General features: G+C 38.0%; 1 protein-coding gene across 1 annotated transcript; it reads left to right on the forward strand.

Moving 5' to 3' along the window:
- The first annotated feature begins 954 nt into the window (after positions 1-954).
- TMEM72 (transmembrane protein 72) lies at positions 955-23,517 on the forward strand. The gene is made up of 5 exons (XM_053692897.1): positions 955-973; positions 10,984-11,050; positions 16,286-16,357; positions 20,754-20,893; positions 22,968-23,517. The coding sequence occupies exons 1-5, from the start codon at positions 955-957 to the stop codon at positions 23,444-23,446; spliced, it is 777 nt and encodes a 258-aa protein (XP_053548872.1). The 3' UTR covers positions 23,447-23,517.

The raw sequence follows: 23,517 nt of genomic DNA on the forward strand, positions 1-23,517 counted from the left end.
ATCAGTCTGATCCTAAATAATAGTCAACTCCAGTCCTGAAATACTAGGCAATCCCTCTCCGAATAAGAGAAACAGCAAAACCCCAGACGTACGTTTCAACCCAGTGTGTATGGCTGCACCCCACTAACGAGGCCCACAGAAGGCCAAAACGATTGTCTGGGGTTGACTTGTTCTTTGTTAAGAGAATTGCCTGTTATTTCAGTTCTGGACTGACCTTACTCGGCGGGACCAGGCTTATATACTTGGGAAAGTTTTCCTCTGGAAAAAGCACAAGTGGACTAAAAGAGGCTGCTCCTAGGTAGTAACTTGCCATAGAACAAGCTATTGAGCTGTTGTTCATTCCTAGTAGAGCGCTTTTCTCTTTTTAATGCATTTGTATTATGACCCAGGGGAGGTCTTCCTAAGGGTGATGGGGGAAACCAAATGTGGATTCCTTGCCCAGTGTGCTTAAAAGAATATGACTACATCTTACTGATGAGGCCCATGTTCCTTGCTTAGAGGAAAATTGCTTGGTGGGATCAGACTGATATACTTTGGGAAAGTTTTCCTCTGTGAAAAGCACAACTGGGCTAGAAGAGGCTACTTGTAGGTGGTTACTCACCATAGAAGAAGCTATTGAGCTTTTATTCATTACTGGTAGAGCGCTTCTCTCTTTGGAAGCTAATTACTGGTAACTAGAATAATCAAATGTTTTCTGAACATAGTGGTGGGCTTTTATAGGCCATGGCTAAAGGCCACAGTCTAAAGCCTGCACTAGCCCGTTGGTAGAGATCATACCTTTTTGCTTGGTCTTGCAGCCCCAATACCAAGCTGACACTTAGAGCAGGTGTCAGTGCATCTTGCCAGGAAATAAGGGGAATACCCACATGAGTTAGCTCATCCACAACTTAGCACCTTCTCAGTGATTGTGCACTGTCTCCAAAGACCACACAAGCTGAGGTAAAGGAGTTAGTGATGACGGTCTTTACAGCAGGTAATGACCAACAGGATACAGTATGCAGGTAATAGCCAGCCTGACACAATATGCAGGTAATGACCAGCAGGACACGGTATGCAGGTAATGACCAGCAGGACATGGTATGCAGGTAATGACCACCAGGACACAGTATGCAGGTAATGACTAGCAGGATACAGTATGCAGGTAATGACCAGCAGGACACAGTATGCAGGTAATGACCATCAGGACACAGTATGCAGGTAATGACCAGCAGGACACAGTATGCAGGTAATGACCAACAGGACATGATATGAAGTTAATGACCAGCAGGATACAGTGTGCAGGTAATGACCAGCAGGACACAGTATGCAGGTAATGACCAGCAGGACACGGTATGCAGGTAATGACCAGCAGGACACGGTATGCAGGTAATGACCAGCTGGACACGGTATGCAGGTAATGACCAGCAGGACATGATATGAAGTTAATGACCAGCAGGATACAGTATGCAGGTAATGACCAGCAGGACACAGTATGCAGGTAATGACCAGCAGGACACGGTATACAGGTAATGACCAGCAGGACACGGTATGCAGGTAATGACCAGCAGGACACAGTATGCAGGTAATGACTAGCAGGACACAGTATGCAGGTAATGACTAGCAGGATACAGTATGCAGGTAATGACCAGCAGGATATAGTATGCAGGTAATGACCAGCAGGACACGGTATGCAGGTAATGACCAGCAGGACACAGTATGCAGGTAATGACTAGCAGGACACAGTATGCAGGTAATGACTAGCAGGATACAGTATGCAGGTAATGACCAGCAGGACACAGTATGCAGGTAATGACCAACAGGACACAGTATGCAGGTAATGACCAGCAGGACACAGTATGCATGTAATGACCAGCAGGACACAGTATGCAGGTAATGACCAGCAGGATATGATATGAAGTTAATGACCAACAGGACACATTTTGTTTTCTTCTCTTGGTATCCTTTGCTGAAGAAAATACCTTTGTAGGCTCAGGACCAGCATTGCACTGCTGGGAGCTAGCTGGTGAGTGGTGGCTGCACATATATGCTTCCTAGCATCTGATATGGTCATCTAGCTCCTAGTAGCACATTGCTGCTCTTTAAACAAAGGATAAGAAGAAAACAAAGCACATGTGATAATTGAAGTAAATTGGAAAGGTTTTTTTTTAATTGCATTTTTTATCTGAATCATAAAAGTTTAATTTTGAGTTTACTGTCACTTTGAGAATGTTAAACAGAAAACAGTGAACATAAACAAACAGATTTAAAGGGACATGAAACCTAACATTTGTCTTTATAATTCAGCCAGAGCATGTGATTTTAAACAACTTTCCATTTAACTTCTATTATTTAATATGTTTGATTCTCTTTGTATCATTAGTTGAAAAGCATACCTAGATAAGGCTCAGGAGTAGCAATGCCCTACTGGGAGCTAGCTGCTGATAGGGTGCTGCACATAAATGCCTCTTTTCATTAATTCCCCAGATGTGTTCAGCTATCTCCCAATAAAATAGTGCTTCTTCAACAAAGGATACCAAAAGAATAAAGCAAATTTGATAATAGACGTAAAACGGAAAGTTGTTTAAAACCACTTGTTCTACCTGAATCATAAAAGATCTATTCATGTCCCTTTAACAAACCTACTCTACATTTTGAGATTTCTCTACTAGAACATATTGCTAGACTAAACCTCTGACTCTCTATAGATTCATATACTACTACACAGTATCTAGCCGCCAGTGTTGCAGACCACAAGATTGTAACTAAATAATTGCCTGCATTACAGCTTAGGGTTATGGTTACACCACGTGCAGCATCATCCATCGGAGTGCAGTAGTTTGGTCCATGTCACAATGAATCTAACTGCACTTCTACTGACGAAGCACATATAGGCCAAAACGTGCCACTGTGGTTTGCTTTAGAATCCTCTCCTTCAGAGGAGCTGGTATTTCGAGGCTGAATTTTTCCCCATGAAATGGTCAAGGGGGCTGCACACTGGGTGGGGCAATCAGATGAACAGTCAACTGAGTTATATTAATTTCCAGTTGAGCACATCCATATACTGTTAGTAAAGTTCAGTTATTAGTCACAATGAATCATTTTGCTCCAGAATTGTTCTCTCTTTGATCATAAAGACTAGTCATGACAAAATCCCTAAACTAAACATAAACATTGTATGCTAGTATTAGCAAAGGGAATCATTAGAACAAATGTATTAGCAAAACAACTTGTTAATCTGGACAGGATGCTCAGAGGAGCAAAGGTAGCGGAAAACCATTATTGGGTGCAGAAAATCCAGTCGTCTCTTATTTAGGTCTTTAGAGAGGAGCTGTTAAAGGGACACTATACCCAAACATGTTCTTTCTTGATTAAGGTAGAGAATATAATTTTAAACAGCATTCCAATTTACTTCTATTACCTAATTTGCTTTATTCTTTAGATATACTTTAATGAAGAAATAGCAATGCACACAGTGAACCAATCACAGGAGGCATCTATGTGCAGCTACCAATCAGCAGCTAATAAGCATATCTAGATATGCTTTTCAGCAAAGAATATCAAGAGAATGAAGCAAAATAGATAATAGAAGTAAATTAGAAAGTTGTTTATAATTGTATTCTCTTTCTAATCATGAAAGAAAATATTTGGGTTTCATGTCCCTTTAATCAGCGAGTGATGAAAGAATTTTGAACTAGCAGTCAAGTGTGAAATGATTACTGTAACCTTTGACCTTTTCTGTGATGGCTAAAAATTATATAATTGCATTAAGATTTTGACTCCTGAAATGTATGTTTAAAGGGACAGCAGCACCTAGAGATTTTTCTATAAAATGTTTAGTTATGTATAGTAAAACTACTTTGCAATATATTTTCATTATTTATTTTGCCCCCTTTTGTGTAATTTGGCTCTGAAAATTGTGGCTTTTGTATTTCTCAGACCTGGAAAGGCACCCAATGTCTCAAGGCTAACTCTGCTACATATCTTTCCCTGATTGTCTTTAAAAGAGAAGAACAATATACAGTATACTAACAATATGTTATAGCTATCTTTGTTGTCTGCAGACTCAAGCCCAGATTGGCTCCTCCCAACAAGGCAAGTTGTAGGTGGAGTTTGGCTATTGAAAAAAAAACATTCAGCAAATAAGATGTTAAATTGTTTTAAAAATGGTAAGACTTTGCTATGACTTTACTTAAGACTACATAAATGGCTTGTAATTACAATGTGTTTATTGTCCCTTTAAGGCAGGAATGGGGAACCTTGGCCCTCCCGATGTTTCAGAACTACATTTCCCATGATGCTCAACTGGACTTCAGAGTGCCTAAGCATCATGGGCAATGTAGTTCTGAAACATCAGGAGTGCCAAAGTTCCCCATCCCTGCTTTAAGGGATGAGATAGAGATAAAGAAACGTGGAGGTTAAAATTAAACCTTCATGATTCAGATAAAGAGTACAAATTAAAGGGGCATAAAACACTTTTTTAAAAATAATTCAGATAGAGCATACAATCTTAAAGTCTCAAATTGAGTTAATTCTCATGGTAATCTTTGCTGAAGATAATACCTAGGTAGACATACTGGACATAGATACAGAAAGGGAAGCAGTCTACCTGGAAAGAACAGCACAGTGGCTTTTTGCTTTGGCCCAGTTACCACCTGGGAGCGGCTCCACATCTGAGTTTCCGCATCATCCCAGGGTCATAAAGCAATTAGAGGAAGTCTCCCTAAGGATCATGGGGGAAACCAGATGTGAACTCCTTACCCAATGTGCCTAAAGGGATATGGTTGCCCCTCACTGACAGGGCCTTTAAAAGGTCAAAATGATGGTCTGGGGTTGTCATGTTCCTTGTTCAAAGAGGTGCCTGGTATTTCAGGGCTGGACTGACCCTGTTAGGGAAATCTGACTGATAAACTTCAGGAAATTTCTCCTCTGTGAAAACCAAAAGTGGCCTTAAAGGGAATTTATACACTAGATTTTTCTTTGCATAAATGTTTTGTAGATGATCCATTTATATAGCCCACCTGGGGTGTGTGTGTGTTTTTTTTTTTTTAATGTATAGTTTTGCTTATTTTCAAATAACACTGTGCTGATTTTCAGACCAAGCCCCAAAGTTTTAGATGCATACTGATGTCTACATACTTCTGACGGCTTCTGTTTGTATAATGGGTCTTTTCATATGCAAGGGGGGGGAGTCTACTATCAGCCCCTTTTAGTGAGTCTCCATGGCTAATCTCATCAACACTGTTAAATTGGGAGCTTCTAAGTACGTTTTTAAATGGTTTTATACTGGAATTTCTGTATCAGTATCTGTGCATATTATTCTGTATAGTAGTGTCTATTAAATTCAGTTAAGTGACAATTGGTGTATACTACCCCTTAAAAGAAGTTACTCCCAGGTGGTAACTTGCCATAGATCAAGCCACTGAACTGTTGTTTGTTCCTGGCAGATCGCTTCTCTTTCTGTATCCTCAGGTAGAGTACACGTGTCTGAAGAGCTATGTGACTGCAGTTTTATACAGTGCTCCAGACATATCTGTTTATTCTCCAGACAAATGCATGCTTCTGAGCTGTTGCTTTTCAACAAAGGATAATAGGATAAATAAATTGGAAACATTCTTAAAATTGTATGTTCTATCTGAATCATAAAAGAAAATGTTGGTGTTTCATGTCCCTTTAAAAAAAAAATCCAATTTCCATCTCATATCAAATGTAAGCCTTTCCCTTGGTATGCTTTGTTTAAACATAGCTCCTTCCCATTATAGTATATCCACCAATATCCCATTCTTTGCCACAAATCCAACAAGCTGGTGACTAATTGAATAACGCACTAAAATCTTCTTATTACCAAAACATCTTTCTGTATTTAGAAAGTCAAACTATGCAGCTGCATAAGAATTCCTATAACAATAACTCACAATGCACTCATTAAAGGGATTATAGATCTATTGCTAGCTCATCTGCAAAGTCACTGACTTTAAAAACAGCTTTATGTTCTCTTTTGCGACTGCCGACCTGCTCTTAAATTCCACATTAATCTCTATATTAGTCTTTAATTGGTCATCAAAGCATTTTAAAATTCACCTGACCTTAACCTCAAGATACCCTTCACCTCTCTAAATTATTTTCTGTACCTGTTTATGGGTACAATTACATGTGCAGGTCTAGGCACAAGAGGGAAGAACAGTTATAAGGTAATAAGTAAGTGGAAAGCTTTGATTTAAAGGTGCCAAAAGCAGGAATGTCCATAATCCTGTACTGCCATCTGCTGTTAGCACCTGAGTACTGCATGGTTATCAAATTTGTTGACAAGGCTGTTTAAAAGGCAGAACAAAGGTAAAATATTTGAATGGTAGAAAAAACGCTTTCCATCAATATATCTATAGGGTAAATTAATTTAACTGTTTTGAATTTAACATTAGGTTTAAGAAAAATTGAAAAGTGAAATGTAACTTTTAAAGTTTACATAAATTTAAAGATAATCAATCAATGCAGTTTGCATTTCAAAGAACAAATAGTTTTTAAGAAATTATCGGCTAGATTACGAGTTTTGCGTTATGAGGGGTGCAGTGCTAACTTGCATGTTATTGTCACCGCTAACTTACCTACAGCGCTGGTATTACAGGTTTTCCTAAACCCAGCGTTATTATACAAGAAGTGAGTGTAGAGCAAAATTGAGCTCCATACCTCACTCCAATACCAGCGCTGCTTAAGTCAGCGGTGAGCTGGTTGTATGCGCTCGTGCACGATTTCCCCATAGACATCAATGGGGAGAGCAGGCTGAGAAAAAGTCTAACACCTGCAATAAAGCAGCGTAAAGCTCCGTAACGCAGCCCCATTGATTCCTATGGGGAAACTAAATTTATGTTTACATCTAACACCCTAGCATGAACCCCGAGTCTAAACACCGCTAATCTTACACTTATTAACCCCTAATCTGCTGCCCCCAACATCGCCGACACCTGTATTATACTTATTAACCCCTAATCTTCCTCTCCGGACATCGCCGACACCTACATTATAGTTATTAACCCCTAATCTGCTGCCCCCAACATCGCCGACACCTACATTATATTTATTAACCCCTAATCTCCTGCCCCCAATGTCACCACAACCTACCTACATCTATTAACCCCTAATCTGCTGCCCCCAACGTCGCCGCCACTATAATGAACACTCCCTCCTCACAAACACTAGTTAAATATTATTAACCCCTAATCTGCCGCCCCTAACATCGCCGCCACCTACCTACATTTATTAACCCCTATAAATATATAAATATATATATTCACACACACATATATATATATATATATATATATATATATGTATACAGTGCTTTTTTGTAAAAGAAAAGGCGCCGGTACTCATTGATTTTTTATGTATATTTTTTGTTTAGTAGCTTTAAGTAAAGCAAAGGGACAAGATAATTTATAATGTTTGATGCATTCCTCTCATGAGTTGGCAGAGGTGGGGGTACCGGTGAGTACCCCCACAAAAAAGCCCTACATATATATATATATATATATATATATATATATATACACCCACAAAAAAGCCCTATATATATATATATATATATATATATACACATACACATATTTTATATTCAATTTAGAGTTTAGTGGCATTTGATAAAAATGAGTACTTCAGTATTTACTGTGATGTCTATTAAGACTAAGAAGTCACTGTTTAGATAAGGCTAGAGAGTTAACCTCATCCCTTCATGTCTATAAATACTGAATCACAAGTTTGTGAGTGGCACCTGAATGATCAATCAAATTTAATGATCTGAGAAATGACCGGGAACAGTAGAGCGGTATGAAAAGACAAACAAACATGCAGTGTAAAATAACTGTTGAGTGTTGATATGAGACATTACAAGGAGATGCAGGAAAAATACAAATGCTAAAGAAATGTCCATGGAATGTGCGGAACATCTTGTGCATATTTTAAGGAAAAATGTCCATCAACAAAACAGCACTGATTGTTTTTTCTTATCTATGCTCTAAGTCATTAATCATTGGAGTTGGTGATTTATGTTGTTTGTAATTGCGTTGATTTCTAAAACACTTATTTTACAAATGTCTGAGAGCCTTGTTGCTTCTGCACACACACACACGTGAGCTTTTTACTTGCAAGTGGTGAGTTCAGTGTTTGATTACAAATGTCTGAGAGCCTTGTTGCTTCTGCACACACACACGTGAGCTTTTTACTTGCAAGTGGTGAGTTCAGTGTTTGATTACAAATGTCTGAGAGCCTTGTTGCTTCTGCACACACACACGTGAGCTTTTTACTTCCAAGTGGTGAGTTCAGTGTTTGATTACAAATGTCTGAGAGCCTTGTTGCTTCTGCACACACACACGTGAGCTTTTTACTTGCAAGTGGTGAGTTCAGTGTTTGATTACAAATGTCTGAGAGCCTTGTTGCTTCTGCACACACACATGTGAGCTTTTTACTTGCAAGTGGTGAGTTCAGTGTTTGATTACAAATGGGAAAATAAAGCCTTATCACAGGCAGTCTATCTAGCCTTCATTTAGACCAATGGTTTTCTACCACTGTGCCGTGGCACACTAGTGTGCCGTGAGAGACCGTCAGGTGTGCCGCCGTGAATTGGTGCTTCTCCTACACTGATTGTGAATCTCTTATACTGGTGCCCCCAAGGCTTAGGTACTTTAACAGTAGGATCACTTGGGCCCCAGTAGTTTCTGCTTTTAGGCTCAATACTTGTGCACTGCTTACTGCCCTAACAAGCAGGACTTTTACTTGCATGGAACTACTTCATATTACCTAAGACTTTATTTTCATCACTGGTACCCCCCTAACAGCCTCAATACGTGGAACTTTTGATTGTTACTATTGTGCCTCTAGCTTTGGCAATACAGTTGTTGTTACTGTCATGCTAATAAAGCTTAATTGAATTGAATTGACTAAATTGTTCATATATATATATACTATTGCCAGGATTGGCACTCTCACCTTCCATCATCTGCCAGGGTGCTAGTAATATACGTAGTAACAGATGAAAACTTGCACTCACTGGATATTCAAAGATCAAATTTACTGTGACAAGTGTAACGTTTCGGAAACTTTACATCCCCTTCCTCAGACGAGGAAGGGGATGGAAAGGGATGTAAAGTTCCCGAAACGTTACACTTGTCACAGTAAATTTGATCTTTGAATATCCAGTGAGAGGTTCCAGTTTTTTCTATAAGATTATCCATATGGATAATTTTATCTATCTATGTATACAGAAGTTGTCAAATTGAAATGTACCATTTATGTTTGTTTCAAGGATATGATGTTTCATATGTTGTATTGTTTTCGCAGAACCTCAATAAAAACTTTAAATAAAAAAAAAATAAAAAATAGAGGCAGCATTTGTGCAATAATAAAATGTTCTAGCGTATTAGAGAATTTTTACTGTTGTGCTGTCATGTTCTCAAAGGGACACTGAACCCAAATTTTTTCTTTCGTGATTCAGATAGAGCGTGACATTTTAAGCAACTTTCACATTTACTCCTATTATCACATTTTCTTCATTCTCTTGCTATCTTCATTTGAAAGCCAAGAATGTAAGTTTAGATGCCGGCCCATTTTTGGTGAACAACCTGGGTTGTCCTTGCTGATTGGTGGATAAATTCATCCACCAATAAAAAAAGTGCTGTCCAGAGGTCTAAACCAAAAAAAGCTTCTTTTTCAAATAAAGATAGCAAGAAAACAAAGAAAAAATTATAATAGGAGGAAAATAGAAAGTTGCTTAAAATTGCATGCTCTATCTGAATCACAAAATAAAAAAATTGGGTTCAGTGTCCCTTTAAGTTAAGCAGCATCAGTAGTCATAAGCTTTGTTTCAGTTGTGCTTTGTATTTACTGTGTCAGACATTTTGGTTACGATCAATTATTCTGTTCATAGATGAAGCCATATTTCATGTGTTTGTATACCGCATTTTCAAAATGTACTTATTTTTGACAGTCCTGTTCCTACAATGATGAATATTTTTAACTTACTGGTTAACACAAGTGATAATAAGTTGAATATAATTTTTGTTTTCCTTTAAGTTATTATTTTAATATTATGGAGCAGATTCATTAATATGTTGAGACTAAGTGAAACAGCTCCACAAGGAATTAAGATATTTCTCATTAGATAGCCATTTTAGCAGTCAGTGAGCTCCACAAATACATTTAACATTAAATAAAGATATAACTTATCTAGTAGAGTCAAGTATACATTAAAGGGACAGCTTACTGTAAAAATTGTTTTTCCCTTAATGTGTTTCCAACTACATTTTTTACCAGCTGCAGAGTATAAAATGTATTAGAATTTGCTTTTTAAGGTTTATTTGTATATATGAAACAGCTGATTTTGTGTTTTGAAGCCACAACCTAATAAAATGGGTTGAGCTTGTAGATATAATCAGATCTCATTACTTTATCACATTTTGTACATTTACATGCTTCTTTATCTTATATCTGTCTGTAAACCAAAGACCAATACTTGGAGAGAACAATGGAAAATTATAATTTTATTACTTTATCTCTTCTATACCCCACTGGGAGTGTAATTTCTTCTGCTGGCTGTGTTTACAAAGCTTATCTATAGCTTGGACCTAAAGTCAGAAACTTTTAGAATAGGTTGGGATACCACATGCTAAATTAACTATTTCAGATGCCAATACAAGGGCAAAGGAGCTACTTATAAACAATTTAATACACTCCAGCAGGTAAAGTGGATAATTGGAGACATTTTTTGAGTAAACTGTCCCTTTAAAACAAATTTCAAAGTATCTGCTCACCCTTTCAGCTTGGTTGCCTTGCCATAGGTGGCTACAGCACATTGCTATGCAGCTCCCTCTTGCTGCCACTGGGTTAATTACATATTACAATCATATTCCCTGTGGGCAGTTGGCATTTTATAAAAATTGAGCAAATAGTTTTATGTTTACAAGTGACATACATTTACCAAACTTGTCTAACAGCCTTTGGCATTTTCTCTCCTTTCCATAGTTCTTTTGGGTGTCGGGATTGAAACGCTACAGCAGGGGCAATTTCCCAATCTGGCCTATTATTTATTGTGAGTACAATCTCTGCATATCATTATTATTTGTACATTATCATAATGCAGTGATAGTTACACTGACGTCATATGGATGAAAATATGCAAGAAAAATTGTCTTACATAATATATTTTTTGTGTGTGCATGCATGTGCATATGTGCGTGTCTGTGTGGTGTGCATGTGTATGTGTGTGTGCATGTGTATTTGCGAATGTGTGTGTGGTGTGCATGTGTGTGTGTTTATGTGTGTGTATGCACATGTGTGTGGGTGTTTGTGCACGTGTGTGTGCATATGTGTGTGTGCATGTGTGCGTGTGTGCGTCTTTGATGTGTGCATGTGTATGTGCGAGTGTGGGTGTGTGCTTGTGCAAATGCGAGTGTCTGTGTGGTGTGCATGTATGTGTATTTGTGAGTGTGTGTGTGGTGTGCATGTGCATGTGTGTGGGTGTTTATGTATGTATATGTGCAAGTGTGTGTGTGGTGTGCATGTGCATGTGCGTGGGTGTTTATGTATGTATATGTGCGAGTGTGTGTGTGTGTGTGGTGCATGTGTGTGTAAGTGTATTTGCGAGTGTGTGTGCGGTGTGCATGTGTGTACAGTTTACAAAGACACAATAAATATGCAGAATGTTGTTTGTTTCTAATAAAATCTAATACAGAATTGTAATATTTCTATTTTTAATTAAAGGGACAAGTATTCTTTTTTCTTTATGCATTATAATTATTCACTGCATTGCAACAGACCTGCATACAAAATAAATATTTTAAAAACATTTAAAACCTGTCATTGTGATAGAATAAAATTCATTGTTTTGCAGTCCTGTGACACATCTCTTGAAAAGCCTCTTGGATGTTGTATATTTTACCTTTATCACCAAAACACCATTTAAAGAGACATTAAACTTAATTACATATGTTTAGTAAAAGTTTGCAATGTATATTATTATTTATTACGCTCTTTTTTACTGTAATGAGAGTCCCACTGTGCTGAGCTGGAGAGCTACCAGCAGGATACAGGACTGTTATCCAGCAACACGCTACACTGTTATTGCTTCATCAGTCCTAAAACTTACCTATATATCTGTACCTAACGTGCCACCGGAAATGTAATACAGTATGATACATATACTCAAGGGTTATGTCCCTGGACTGGAAAACAATGCAAATTGTGTTTTTTTTTCAAAGCGCAGATTACGTGCTGTTAAAGGGATATTAAACAGTAAATACATTTCATGCACCTCCCTGTAATCATGGGTGCTGCCATTAGAACATAGGTGACACCGCAGGTATCTGAAAGAGAGTTGCTACACTGCACATGTGCAACTGCGCTGGAATGAAGTGAAAACTGAGTTTCAACATGGCGGCAGCCACAGCTAGAGGGAGACGGAAATAATCTCAAAAATGTTTTTAGTGTTTAATGTCCCATTTAATTTTGTATGCAGGTCGTCTGCAATGTAGTGCTTAAAGGGAATGTAAAGTTTTATAAATGAGTGCCCGGTTTTTAAAAATACTATTAAAAACCGGGCACTTTCATTCATTAAACTTTACATTGCAGCATTTTTTTTTTTTTTTTTTTAAAGACTTACCTTTTTCTTTAGCAAACCCAGACCGTGATCCTCCGCCCGCAGCTCCTCTGTATTTACCTCAGCAATGACGAAACCGGCTTCCTCCAATCATGGCGTGCACCCCAGGGGCGCGATCCGATATAGATCGCAGTTTGCGGCGCAAGCGAGGGAACCCACGTCGCCCGCAGTTTCAGCTCGCAACTCGAGCCATCCAATATGCGGCGCCGTCACTTGCTAAAGTGGCGCAAGTCTCACAAACCAGCAATGTCCAGAAATCTGCGTAAGTACAGATTTTTGGAGTCGCCAGTGACTTGCGCCATGTTAGAAACTGCCGGCGCCTATAAAACCTGACTAAAGTCTAAATCACCCGCACTGTCTAACACGCCTCCCTTACATAGCCCGACACGTCTAACCCTCTATCCGCTATCCCCCCTCACTATCCTAACAATAAAAAAGCTATTAACCCCTAAACCGCCGCTCCCGTACCCCGCCGCAATCTAATAAAGTTATTAACCCCTAAACCGTCGCTCCCGTACCCCGCCGCCAGCTATATTATATCTATAACCCCCTAAAGTGAGCCCCTAACACCGCCGCCATCTATCTTAAAATTATTAACCCCTAATGTAAGCCCCTAACACCGCCGCCATCTCTATTAAAATGATTAACCCCTAATTTAATCTACCTACCCCGCCGCCAGCTATATTATCTATATTAACCCTAAGTATATTATAGTTAATATAGGTATTACATTATATATATTAACTATATTAACCCTAATTATATTAGGGTTAATATAGTTAATATAGTTACTATAGTATTTATATTAACTATATTAACTCTATCTAACCCTAACACCCCTAACTAAATTTATATTAAATTAATCTAATTCATTTATAAACTAAAATATTCCTATTTAAATCTAAATACTTACCTATAAAATAAACCCTAAGATAGCTACAATATAATTAATAATTACATTGTAGCTATGTTAGGGTTAATATTTATTTTACAGGTAAATTGTTAATTATTTTAACTAGGTATAATAGCTATTAAATAGTTATTAACTATTTAATATCTACCTAGTTAAAATAATTACCCAATTACCTGTAAAATAAATCCTAACCTAAGTTACAAATACACCTACACTATCAATAAATTAAATAAACTACAAACATCTATCTAAAAATACAATTAAATTAACTAAACTAAATTACAAAAAAACACAAACACTAAATTACAAAAAATAAAAAAAAGATTACAAGATTTTTAAACTAATTACACCTATTCTAAGCCCCCTAATAAAATAATAAAGCCCCAAAATAAAAAAATTCCCTGCCCTATTCTAAATTAAAAAAAGTTCAAAGCTCTTTACCTTACCAGCCCTTAAAAGGGCCTTTTGTGGGGCATGCCCCAAAGAATTCAGCTCTTTTGCATACAAATACAATACCCCCCCCATTACAACCCACCACCCACATACCCCTATTCTAAAACCACCCAAACCCCCCTTAAAAAAGCCTAACACTACCCCCCTGAAGATCTCCCTACCTTGTCTTCACCACACCGGGCCGAACTCCTGATCCGATCCGGGCGATGTCTTGCTCCAAGCGGCAAAGAAGAATTCTTCCTCCGGCGATGTCTTCCTCCAAGCGGCAAAGAACAATTCTTCCTCCGGCGATGTCTTCCTCCAAGCGGCAAAGAAGAATTCTTCCTCCGGCGACGTCTTCCTCCAAGCGGCAGCAAAGTCTTCATTCTTCCGGCGGCATCTTCGATCTTCTTTCTTCGCTCCGCCGCCGCGGAGCATCCATCCCGGCCGACGACTGAACGACGAATGAGGTACCTTTAAATGACATCATCCAAGATGGCGTCCGCCAAATTCCGATTGGCTGATAGGATTCTATCAGCCAATCGGAATTAAGTTAGAAAAATCTGATTGGCTGATTGAATCAGCCAATCAGATTCAAGTTCAATCCGATTGGCTGATCCAATCAGCCAATCAGATTGAGCTCGCATTCTATTGGCTGTTCCGATCAGGGGGGGGGTATTGTATTTGTATGCAAAAGAGCTGAATTCTTTGGGGCATGCCCCACAAAAGGCCCTTTTAAGGGCTGGTAAGGTAAAGAGCTTTGAACTTTTTTTAATTTAGAATAGGGCAGGGAATTTTTTTTATTTTGGGGGTTTATTATTTTATTAGGGGGCTTAGAATAGGTGTAATTAGCTTAAAAATCTTGTAATCTTTTTTTTATTTTTTGTAATTTAGTGTTTGTTTTTTTTTGTAATTTAGTTTAGTTAATTTAATTGTATTTTTAGATAGATGTTTGTAGTTTATTTAATTTATTGATAGTGTAGGTGTATTTGTAACTTAGGTTAGGATTTATTTTACAGGTAATTGGGTAATTATTTTAACTAGGTAGCTATTAAATAGTTAATAACTATTTAATATCTATTATACCTAGTTAAAATAATTAACAATTTACCTGTAAAATAAATATTAACCCTAACATAGCTACAATGTAATTATTAATTATATTGTAGTTATCTTAGGGTTTATTTTATAGGTAAGTATTTAGATTTAAATAGGAATATTTTAGTTTATAAATGAATTAGATTAATTTAATATAAATTTAGTTAGGGGTGTTAGGGTTAGATAGAGTTAATATAGTTAATATAAATACTATAGTAACTATATTAACTATATTAACCCTAATATAATTAGGGTTAATATAGTTAATATATATAATGTAATACCTATATTAACTATAATATACTTAGGGTTAATATAGATAATATAGCTGGCGGCGGGGTAGTTAGATTAAATTAGGGGTTAATCATTTTAATAGAGATGGCGGCAGTGTAAGGGGCTTACATTAGGGGTTAATAATATTAATATAGCTGGCGGCGGTATAGGGGGATTAGATTAGGGGTTAATAATTTTTATATAGGTGGCGGCGGTGTAAGGGGTCAGATTAGGGGATAGATAAGGTAGATGACAGCGGTGTAAGGGGTTCTAATTAGGGGATAGATAAGGTAGATGGCGGCGGTTTTAGGGGCTCACAGTAGGGGGTTAGTTTATGTAGATGGCGGCGGGGTCCGGGAGCGGCTGTTTAGGGGTTAATAACTTTATTAGGGATTTCGGGGGGGGGTCGCGGTTGACAGGTAGATAGACATTGCGCATGCGTTAGGTTTATTTTAGCAGCCAGTTGAGGGAGTTACGGGGCTCCAATAGTCAGCGTAAGGCTTCTTACGGCTGCTTTTTGTGGCGAGATGAAAATGGAGTAAGTTTTCTCCATTTTCGCCACGTAAGTCCTTACGCTGCATATTGGATACCAAATTGCGCTGGTTTGGTATACCTGCCTATAGCCCAAAAAACTACGGGCGACGGCAGAAATATACGCGCGTAACTTCTAGGTTACGCTGTATATGTGATACCAAACCAGCGTAAATATTGGCGTCGCCGGCTTTTGCGGGCGACGATTTTTATCGGATCGACCCCCAGAGCGGGAGGGCCACGCCGTGATTGGAGGAAGCCGGTTTCATCATTGAAGTGCTAAGTACAGAGGAGCTGCGGGCGGAGGATTGCTGGTCTGTGTTTGCTAAAGAAAAAAGTAAGTACTGTATTTAAAAGAAATGCTGCAATTTATTTATTTATTTTATTCAAAATGAGTCTCTCTCACTGTTCGTCTGTTCTAGGTTCTCATCTGTTGCAGTATCAGCCTGTGAGGGAGCTTTTTTCCTGCATCTGTTTCTCACTTCCTGCATTAGGTAAATTCTCGCTTCTGTGCTGGTAATGGACTCGCATCATCCATATTACAATATCCTCAAAGAGGCACAGATGAATTAAAACTGTTATTTAGAAATTCAGTTGATGGATGATGGTAATATACGGATATTCATCTATGTATTTTCTATAACAGTTGTGATTCATCTTCATTTCCTAATTTAAGTATTTTACCAAATGCCCCAATGACATTTGTTTGCCACGTTAAAGTGCCACTATATATTGAATATAGCAATATTTCTTCAGCAGGACATGAAAGTCAAAAGTAATCAGCTGATGGGTGGGAGCAGGTTAGTAACTATAGTTAACTATCAGCTGATTTTTTTCACCTGTGCTCCAGTTCAGATATCATAAAACTGAACGCTAGTTGTTGATTGGTGGCTGCTCACATGTCTTTTGTCATTAGCTCACGAGATGTGTTCTGCTAGGTCCCAGTAGTGCATTGCTGCTTTGTTAAACAGCCCTAGTCAAAAAGGATGATCTTCCTGGAGTCATTCTGAAGTAATGGATGACTCCAGACTAGTAATCTGAAGCCATCCTGAAGTATGCCCACAGGCCGAAATATTTAAATGTGATTACCCTAGAGGCATTCACTGGCTGTTCATGCTGGTGAAGTAATCAGTAAGGTAATCTGCTAATTATTCTGAAAATGTTTAACCTTAGCTGATGACTTTACAAGCCTGATGACGTCTAATGATGTGCAAATGACTTCTAAAGTAGTTTGACGATCATCACATGACTCCAGGATGGTCTCTTAAGTAACCCAGTTTGTCTTGGGGTTGGGACGATAATATTTGACAGTAATATGTCTCTTTAGTCCAGGGGTTTTCAAACCATTATTCAGGCCTCCTTAACAGAACAGATTTTTAGAATATCTGAACTGGAGCACAGGTAAAATAATTAGCTGATTAATCAAAAATAATTATTAACTTGTTCTCAACCGAGATAATCCTGAAAATCTGGTCTGTTAGGGAGGTCTAAAGACTGGTTTGATGTAAATAAATGGAGAAGTCAAAGATAAAGGGGCAATGTAATGTAAAATTGTTTTCCCCTTAATGTTTTTTTAATTACTTTTTATACCAGTTTACAATGTATGGGAAATTGATCCTTTAGATTTATTTTTGTATATGAGTAGCTGTTTCTGGTAAATAAATCCACAACCCAATCAAGTAGGCTCAGTTTGCAGGAAGAGTAGACTTTATCATCTACATATACACACAAAATCATGTTTATCATATCTCTCATTCTATACCCAAAGATCCAATATTTAGAGAGAATAATAAAAATTTAACTTTTAATTACCTATCTGACCTAGCCCCCATCAGGCATATGATTTCTTCTAAACTTCCTTATTTATATAATTTTTTAATAACCAGCACTTAAAAGGACATTGTTATAAGCAAAAATTTGAGGTTATTCCCAAACTCCTTCTAGTTATGGGTGCTGCCATGTTAAAATCTTTGTTTCACTACATTCCAGTACCGACATGTTTGTACATTTGCAGAAACTCTTCTTCAAATATCTGCAGTGTAACCTATGTTTCAAAATAACAGCACCCATAATTAGAGGGAGGTAAAAAAATCATAATACACGGTCCTTCATGAGAGCATACTGAGGTAGGCTCAGGATTGTGCACTCGTCTTGAGCTCTATATGCAGGCTTTGTTTGTCACAATGTGAGAGAGAAGAGAGAGAGAGAGCTGGTATCTGCTGTTAGGAGGTTTTATCACTCAGTTTATATAATTGAACTAAAACCTATGAGCACTTGGGGGACAACTACACGTCTCTTCTGACTTTTTTCTTTTATGGAATTTATATAAACAAATATAATGGCCTTGATTTAACTGCATTTGTAATTGTTACCACCTGTAAGCAAGGTGCTGGTCAGTTCCTACAGCGCACCCCAATGCAAAAGTCCCAGCTGCCCTGAATTTACTAGGAATTGCCCTTTATATGTCCAGTGCAGGGGGCACGATGAATTAAACAATTAAAAATAAAGGTAGGCCCCACCTGTTCCCACCACTCCCGCACCCCTCCAGCAATGGGCCGCCCACCCGCCTCCCTCCTGACCCTCCCATGCCAGCAACGATCAGCGCCACCGCTGCCCGATGCAGAGAAGGATACACAGTGTCCCTCTCTGCTTCAGTACTTCTGCAAGACTATTTCTGCACTACCCCACTCGTGGGGCATGCAGAAATAGCGAAATGTCGCTAAAAGTAGCGAGATCACGGCAGAGAGAGGCAGGGTACGATGCTGGTCCTTAAAGACTTAACAACCAGCACCGTCCTCGCGCTTGTCTCACGCAGTCTCTACTGCCCATCGGCACTGGTCATTAAGGGGTTATGGCCAGGTATGTTTGTCTTGCGCAGTCTCTACTGCCCATCGCGCTGGTCATTAAGGCCAGGTATGTTTGTCTTGCGCAGTCTCTACTGCCCATCGCGCTGGTCGTTAAGGGGTTAAGGCCAGGTATGTTTGTCTTGCGCAGTCTCTACTGCGCATGACTGCGTCGGACAAACATACTTGGCCTTTTATAATATAGGACATGCACTGATGTTATTGCCAAGTAATTGAAAACTTAAAGGGTCATAAAACCCCAAATGTTTCCTTCATGTTTCAGATAGACCATACAATTTTAAACAATTTTCCATTTTCATTCTGTTATCTAATTTGCTTATTTCTTTTGGTATCCTTTGTTGAAAAAAATGCTTATGTAGGCTCAGGAGCTGGGAGCTAGTTACTGATTGATGGCTCTTGTCATTGGTTTACCATTGTGTTAAGCTAGCTCCCAGTAGTTCAATGCTGCTCCTTCGAAAAAAGCAGTTATGTGCAGTCACTAGAGGCAGGGGAGGCAGTGCTTCACCTCTCATATGGGCAAAAATATATATTTTTTTTATTGGCTTTAAAAAAATAAAATTGTAATTTTTTTTTTTCCCCAGCATTTTTTTCTCTCACAGCTATATGTTGTGCAATGGAGAGGCACAAGCAGGTCTGCCCACCATTACACAACATGCTGCGCCATCTACTGCATGAAAGTGGTTAAGATCATTGCATGGCCCATAAGTGCTTTATTTGAGGCAGTCCTATTTGGGCTGAACCAATCCAGTGAGAGGCATTAGTAAGTGGAACTTAGGGTTGGGGCTGGATGTTAAATCATATAAAACAAAACAAAAACAGAAAAAAACAACTTTCATATATTTTGTTGCTGTCCTGTGAAGCTGCTAGCTTTTGCTAAAGTGAAAAAGAGTTCTGTTCTTCCCCTCTAAGTGCAGTGGAATGTGCCACTGTCACTTCCTGAATCCTTACAGAGCAGGAAAAGAGGCACAGAGAGCAGTGTTTCAGCCACATCTTATTGAAGTAAGATTTTACTGAAAGGGATTCTGTTAGTGAAAATGATAATTTAATGAATGTGGTCTAGTGTTTTTTTACTCTTTTACAGCAGGGTCGTTTTTGTATTTTGTTTACTCAAACTTTACACCCACTAACTTAGCAGCTTGCCTCTGTACTTCACACTAAATTATAGACTAATTTTCTGAACTCTCTGTAGCTCTGCTGTTTTATTACTTTCAAATGCAGTGGTCCCCCCCCCCCCCCTTGTATGTGTGTCTCTCTCTCTATCTATCCATCTCTCTCCTTATGTGTTGTTCTCCCCCATGGTCTCTTTCTGATTCTGCTGATTGGTGGCTGCACATAGATACCTCATGTGATTGGCTCACCCATGTGCATTGCTATTTCTTCAACAAAGGATATCTAAAGAATGAAGGCGTATCCTAGCCACTGCCTCACCAGCCTCTGACGTCACTGCACGTCACTGGAAAAAAGATACCAAGAGAATAAAGCAAAATTGATAATAGATGGAAACTGTAAAGTTGTTTAAAAATGTATGCTCTGTCTAAATCATGAAATTGTCCCATATCTAGGCTTATGTCTTAAAATACCACAAAGGGTTTAGCTTCTTCCTACAGGCAGTTGTGGTTGTTTCATTAAGGGGAAAGGAAACCCAACATATTTCTTTCATGATTCAAATAGAACATACAATTTTAAACCAATTTCCAATTTACTTCTATTATTAAATTTGCTTCATTCATTTGGTATTCTTTGTTGAAGGAGCAACAATACACTACTGGGTGCTAGATGAACACATTAGGTAAATCAATGACAAGCAACATATACATATAGCCACCAATCAGAAGCTAGTTCCCAGCAGTGTATTCTTGATTCTTCAACAAAGGATACCAAGAGAATGAAACAAATTAGAAATAGAAGTAAATGGGAAAATGATTTAAAATGATATACTCTATCTGAATCAATTTTATTTTTTACTCTACTTTCCTTTTAATATAATGTGACAGTACAGTGAATATATATGTCACCTCCTTTTCAGGTGCCAGTCAGAGCCTCCTCTGTATATATGCCTAGGAAAGACTGCACGGATGGGAGGATTTCAGAGGTTTGTGGGCTATGGCCTGCTATCTGTAGCATGCTTTTTACATCCGGTGTTGGTCTGGCACGTCACAATTCCAGGTAAGGCTGTAACACTATATACACAGAGACACACATATATCTATCACACACACACATGTTGATATACACACATATATTAACCACTGAGCTGCTTAAAGGGATATGACACCCCACATTTTTATTTTGTGATTCAGACATAGCATACAATTTAAAGCAACTTTGATTTTACTCTTATTATCAAATGTTCTTCATTCTCTTGGTACCTTTATTTGAAAAGCAGTAATGTAAGCTTAGGAGTCGGCCCATTTTTGTTCACCACCCTGAGTAGCGCTTGCCGATTGGTGGCTACATTTAGGCACCAAACAGCAAGTGCTACCCAGGTGATTAACCAAAAATGGGTCGGCTCCTAAGCTTACATTACTGCTTTTCAAATAAAGATACCAAGAGAACGAAGAAAAATTAGAAAGTTGCTTAAAATTGTATGCTCTATCTAAATCATGAAAGAAAAAAAAAATGGGTTTCAAATCCCTTTAAATCCCACCATACTGTCATTTTTTTCTTCCGCATGATATAAATATCCAAAGTTTTTTATCTTCATTATAGGGCAAAAACTTGCAAAATTAAAGAACACATTTTGCACAATAAATAACGTTTAAAAAATATATATAATAAGCAATTCTACAAAATAATGCATATAAATGACACACCCCTACACACATGCACAGTATACCCCAAAAACACCAGCTAAAAGGTTTTTTTTTAAATATACTTTTTATTGTTCATCATATTATATATACAAATAAATATACATAATTTACTTTGGAAATTAGTTTGAATATAGATTATTTGATGTATAGCAAAAGATAATCTATTTTTAGATTTACAAAACGCACATTATGTGGAAGCAAACATCTTTATAAAATACGCCCCCCTCCACACTGCTGGCATTTACGGAACGTTCTAAGATAGCAAGATATATACTTTTCTAGAGAAGCAATGTCGTGTGTTGTCTGTACAGCGAGTGAAAGCTCCACTTTTCACCTGGAGTGAAAACTGCAAGACTGGCAAAACATTTATCGTTGGATGTGGCGATCATTGAGCATTGGGCCCCCTGCGTTTAAAGGGACAGGAAAGTCAAAAATTAAACTTTCATGGTTATGACAGAGCCTTTAATTTTAAAGGGACAGTCTACCCCCAAATTGTTATTGTTTAAAAAGATAGATTATCCCTACACGGGATACCAACACGGTTACATTAATACATTTTTTACCTCTGTGATTACCTTGTATCTAAACCACGGCAAACTGCCCCCTTGTCTCAGTGCTATATACAGACTTGCATGTTAGCCAATCATTGCTGACTCATAAATAACTCCACGGGAGTGAGCACATTGTTATGGCACAAATGAACTAGCTGTCTAGCTGTGAAAAGCTAATAAAATGTACTTAGATAAAGGTGGCCTGCAAGGTTTTAGAAACAGACAGAGATGTAGAGGTTATAAAGTGTATTAATATAACAATGTTGGTTGAGCAAAACTTGGGAATGAGTACTAAAGGTGTTATCTATCTTTTTAAACAATAAACATTTTTTAGTAGAATGTCCTACTGAGCATGTGCAAAAGTGAACAGTATATCCGAATATGCATTTTGTGATTGGCTAAGGGATGTCACATGATACAAGGGGATAGAAAATGTAATTCGTTTTTAAATTTGCCAGAAAATATTTTATTTCTTATTTCAGATTCAAAGTAAGCGCTATTACATTGTATTTAGAAGTCCATTGCTGCTCCTGAGCCTACTATGCTTTTCAACAAATGATCCCAAGAGAAGAAGTAAATTAACTAATAGAAGTAAATTGTAAAAAAATAAATAAACTGCATTCTCTATCTGAATTATGAAAGTTTAATTTTGTGTCCCTTTAAAGCTAATGAATTTTAGAGAGCTAGTAATCTAAATATTTTTTAAACTTCAGAGTTTTCAAGAAACAAACATATGGGAAGACTTCATAGGCACTTTTGGTTCTTTTTCTTATCTACCGTCATATTTTATGTTTCTATGTTTAATGTTTTAGATCTATGGCTGACATATTAGTTGCCTATTCTCATTCATATGACTCTCACCTGTCTCCCATTCAGGCACTATGCTTATTGTTACTGGTGTTGCCTATCTTCTCCTGAGCAAGCGAAAAAAGGTCAAGCTAGGGAAGGAATGTATCACTCAGGCAGAATACTACACGGATCCCTCTGCTACTGCCATTGTCATGACGAGAGCAGGTGACACTGAACAGACATACACCTTCAACAGCTCCTTTAGAGAAAAAAGACAATCTCTCCTCACCCAGATGAGGAGTATCCTTAAAGTAAAAAAGGATAACCTGCCCCCTAAGAACACAGGTACTGACAAAGTGCCTAGGGAGACTTCCATGGACATGAATACTAAAAAGAAGCAGGTGCACTTTGAAGAGAATGTCATTAGGATAATTCCTACAGAAGGTGGGATTGCAGAAGATCAGGAGGGAGATTTGGAAGAGACTACTTCAGACACAGCTCCGATCATACCCACTGTAGACAGACCGCTATCCAGCACCATACCCATGTCACCTGGCCTCTTCTGAGGTTTATTTTGGACTTCAGTCACTCAGTACTTTGAGTTATTCTCAGAAATTTAAAGAAATAATAAGCACCC

This window comes from Bombina bombina, chromosome 9, assembly GCF_027579735.1.
Source record: "Bombina bombina isolate aBomBom1 chromosome 9, aBomBom1.pri, whole genome shotgun sequence".
In the NCBI taxonomy this organism is placed as follows: domain Eukaryota; kingdom Metazoa; phylum Chordata; class Amphibia; order Anura; family Bombinatoridae; genus Bombina; species Bombina bombina.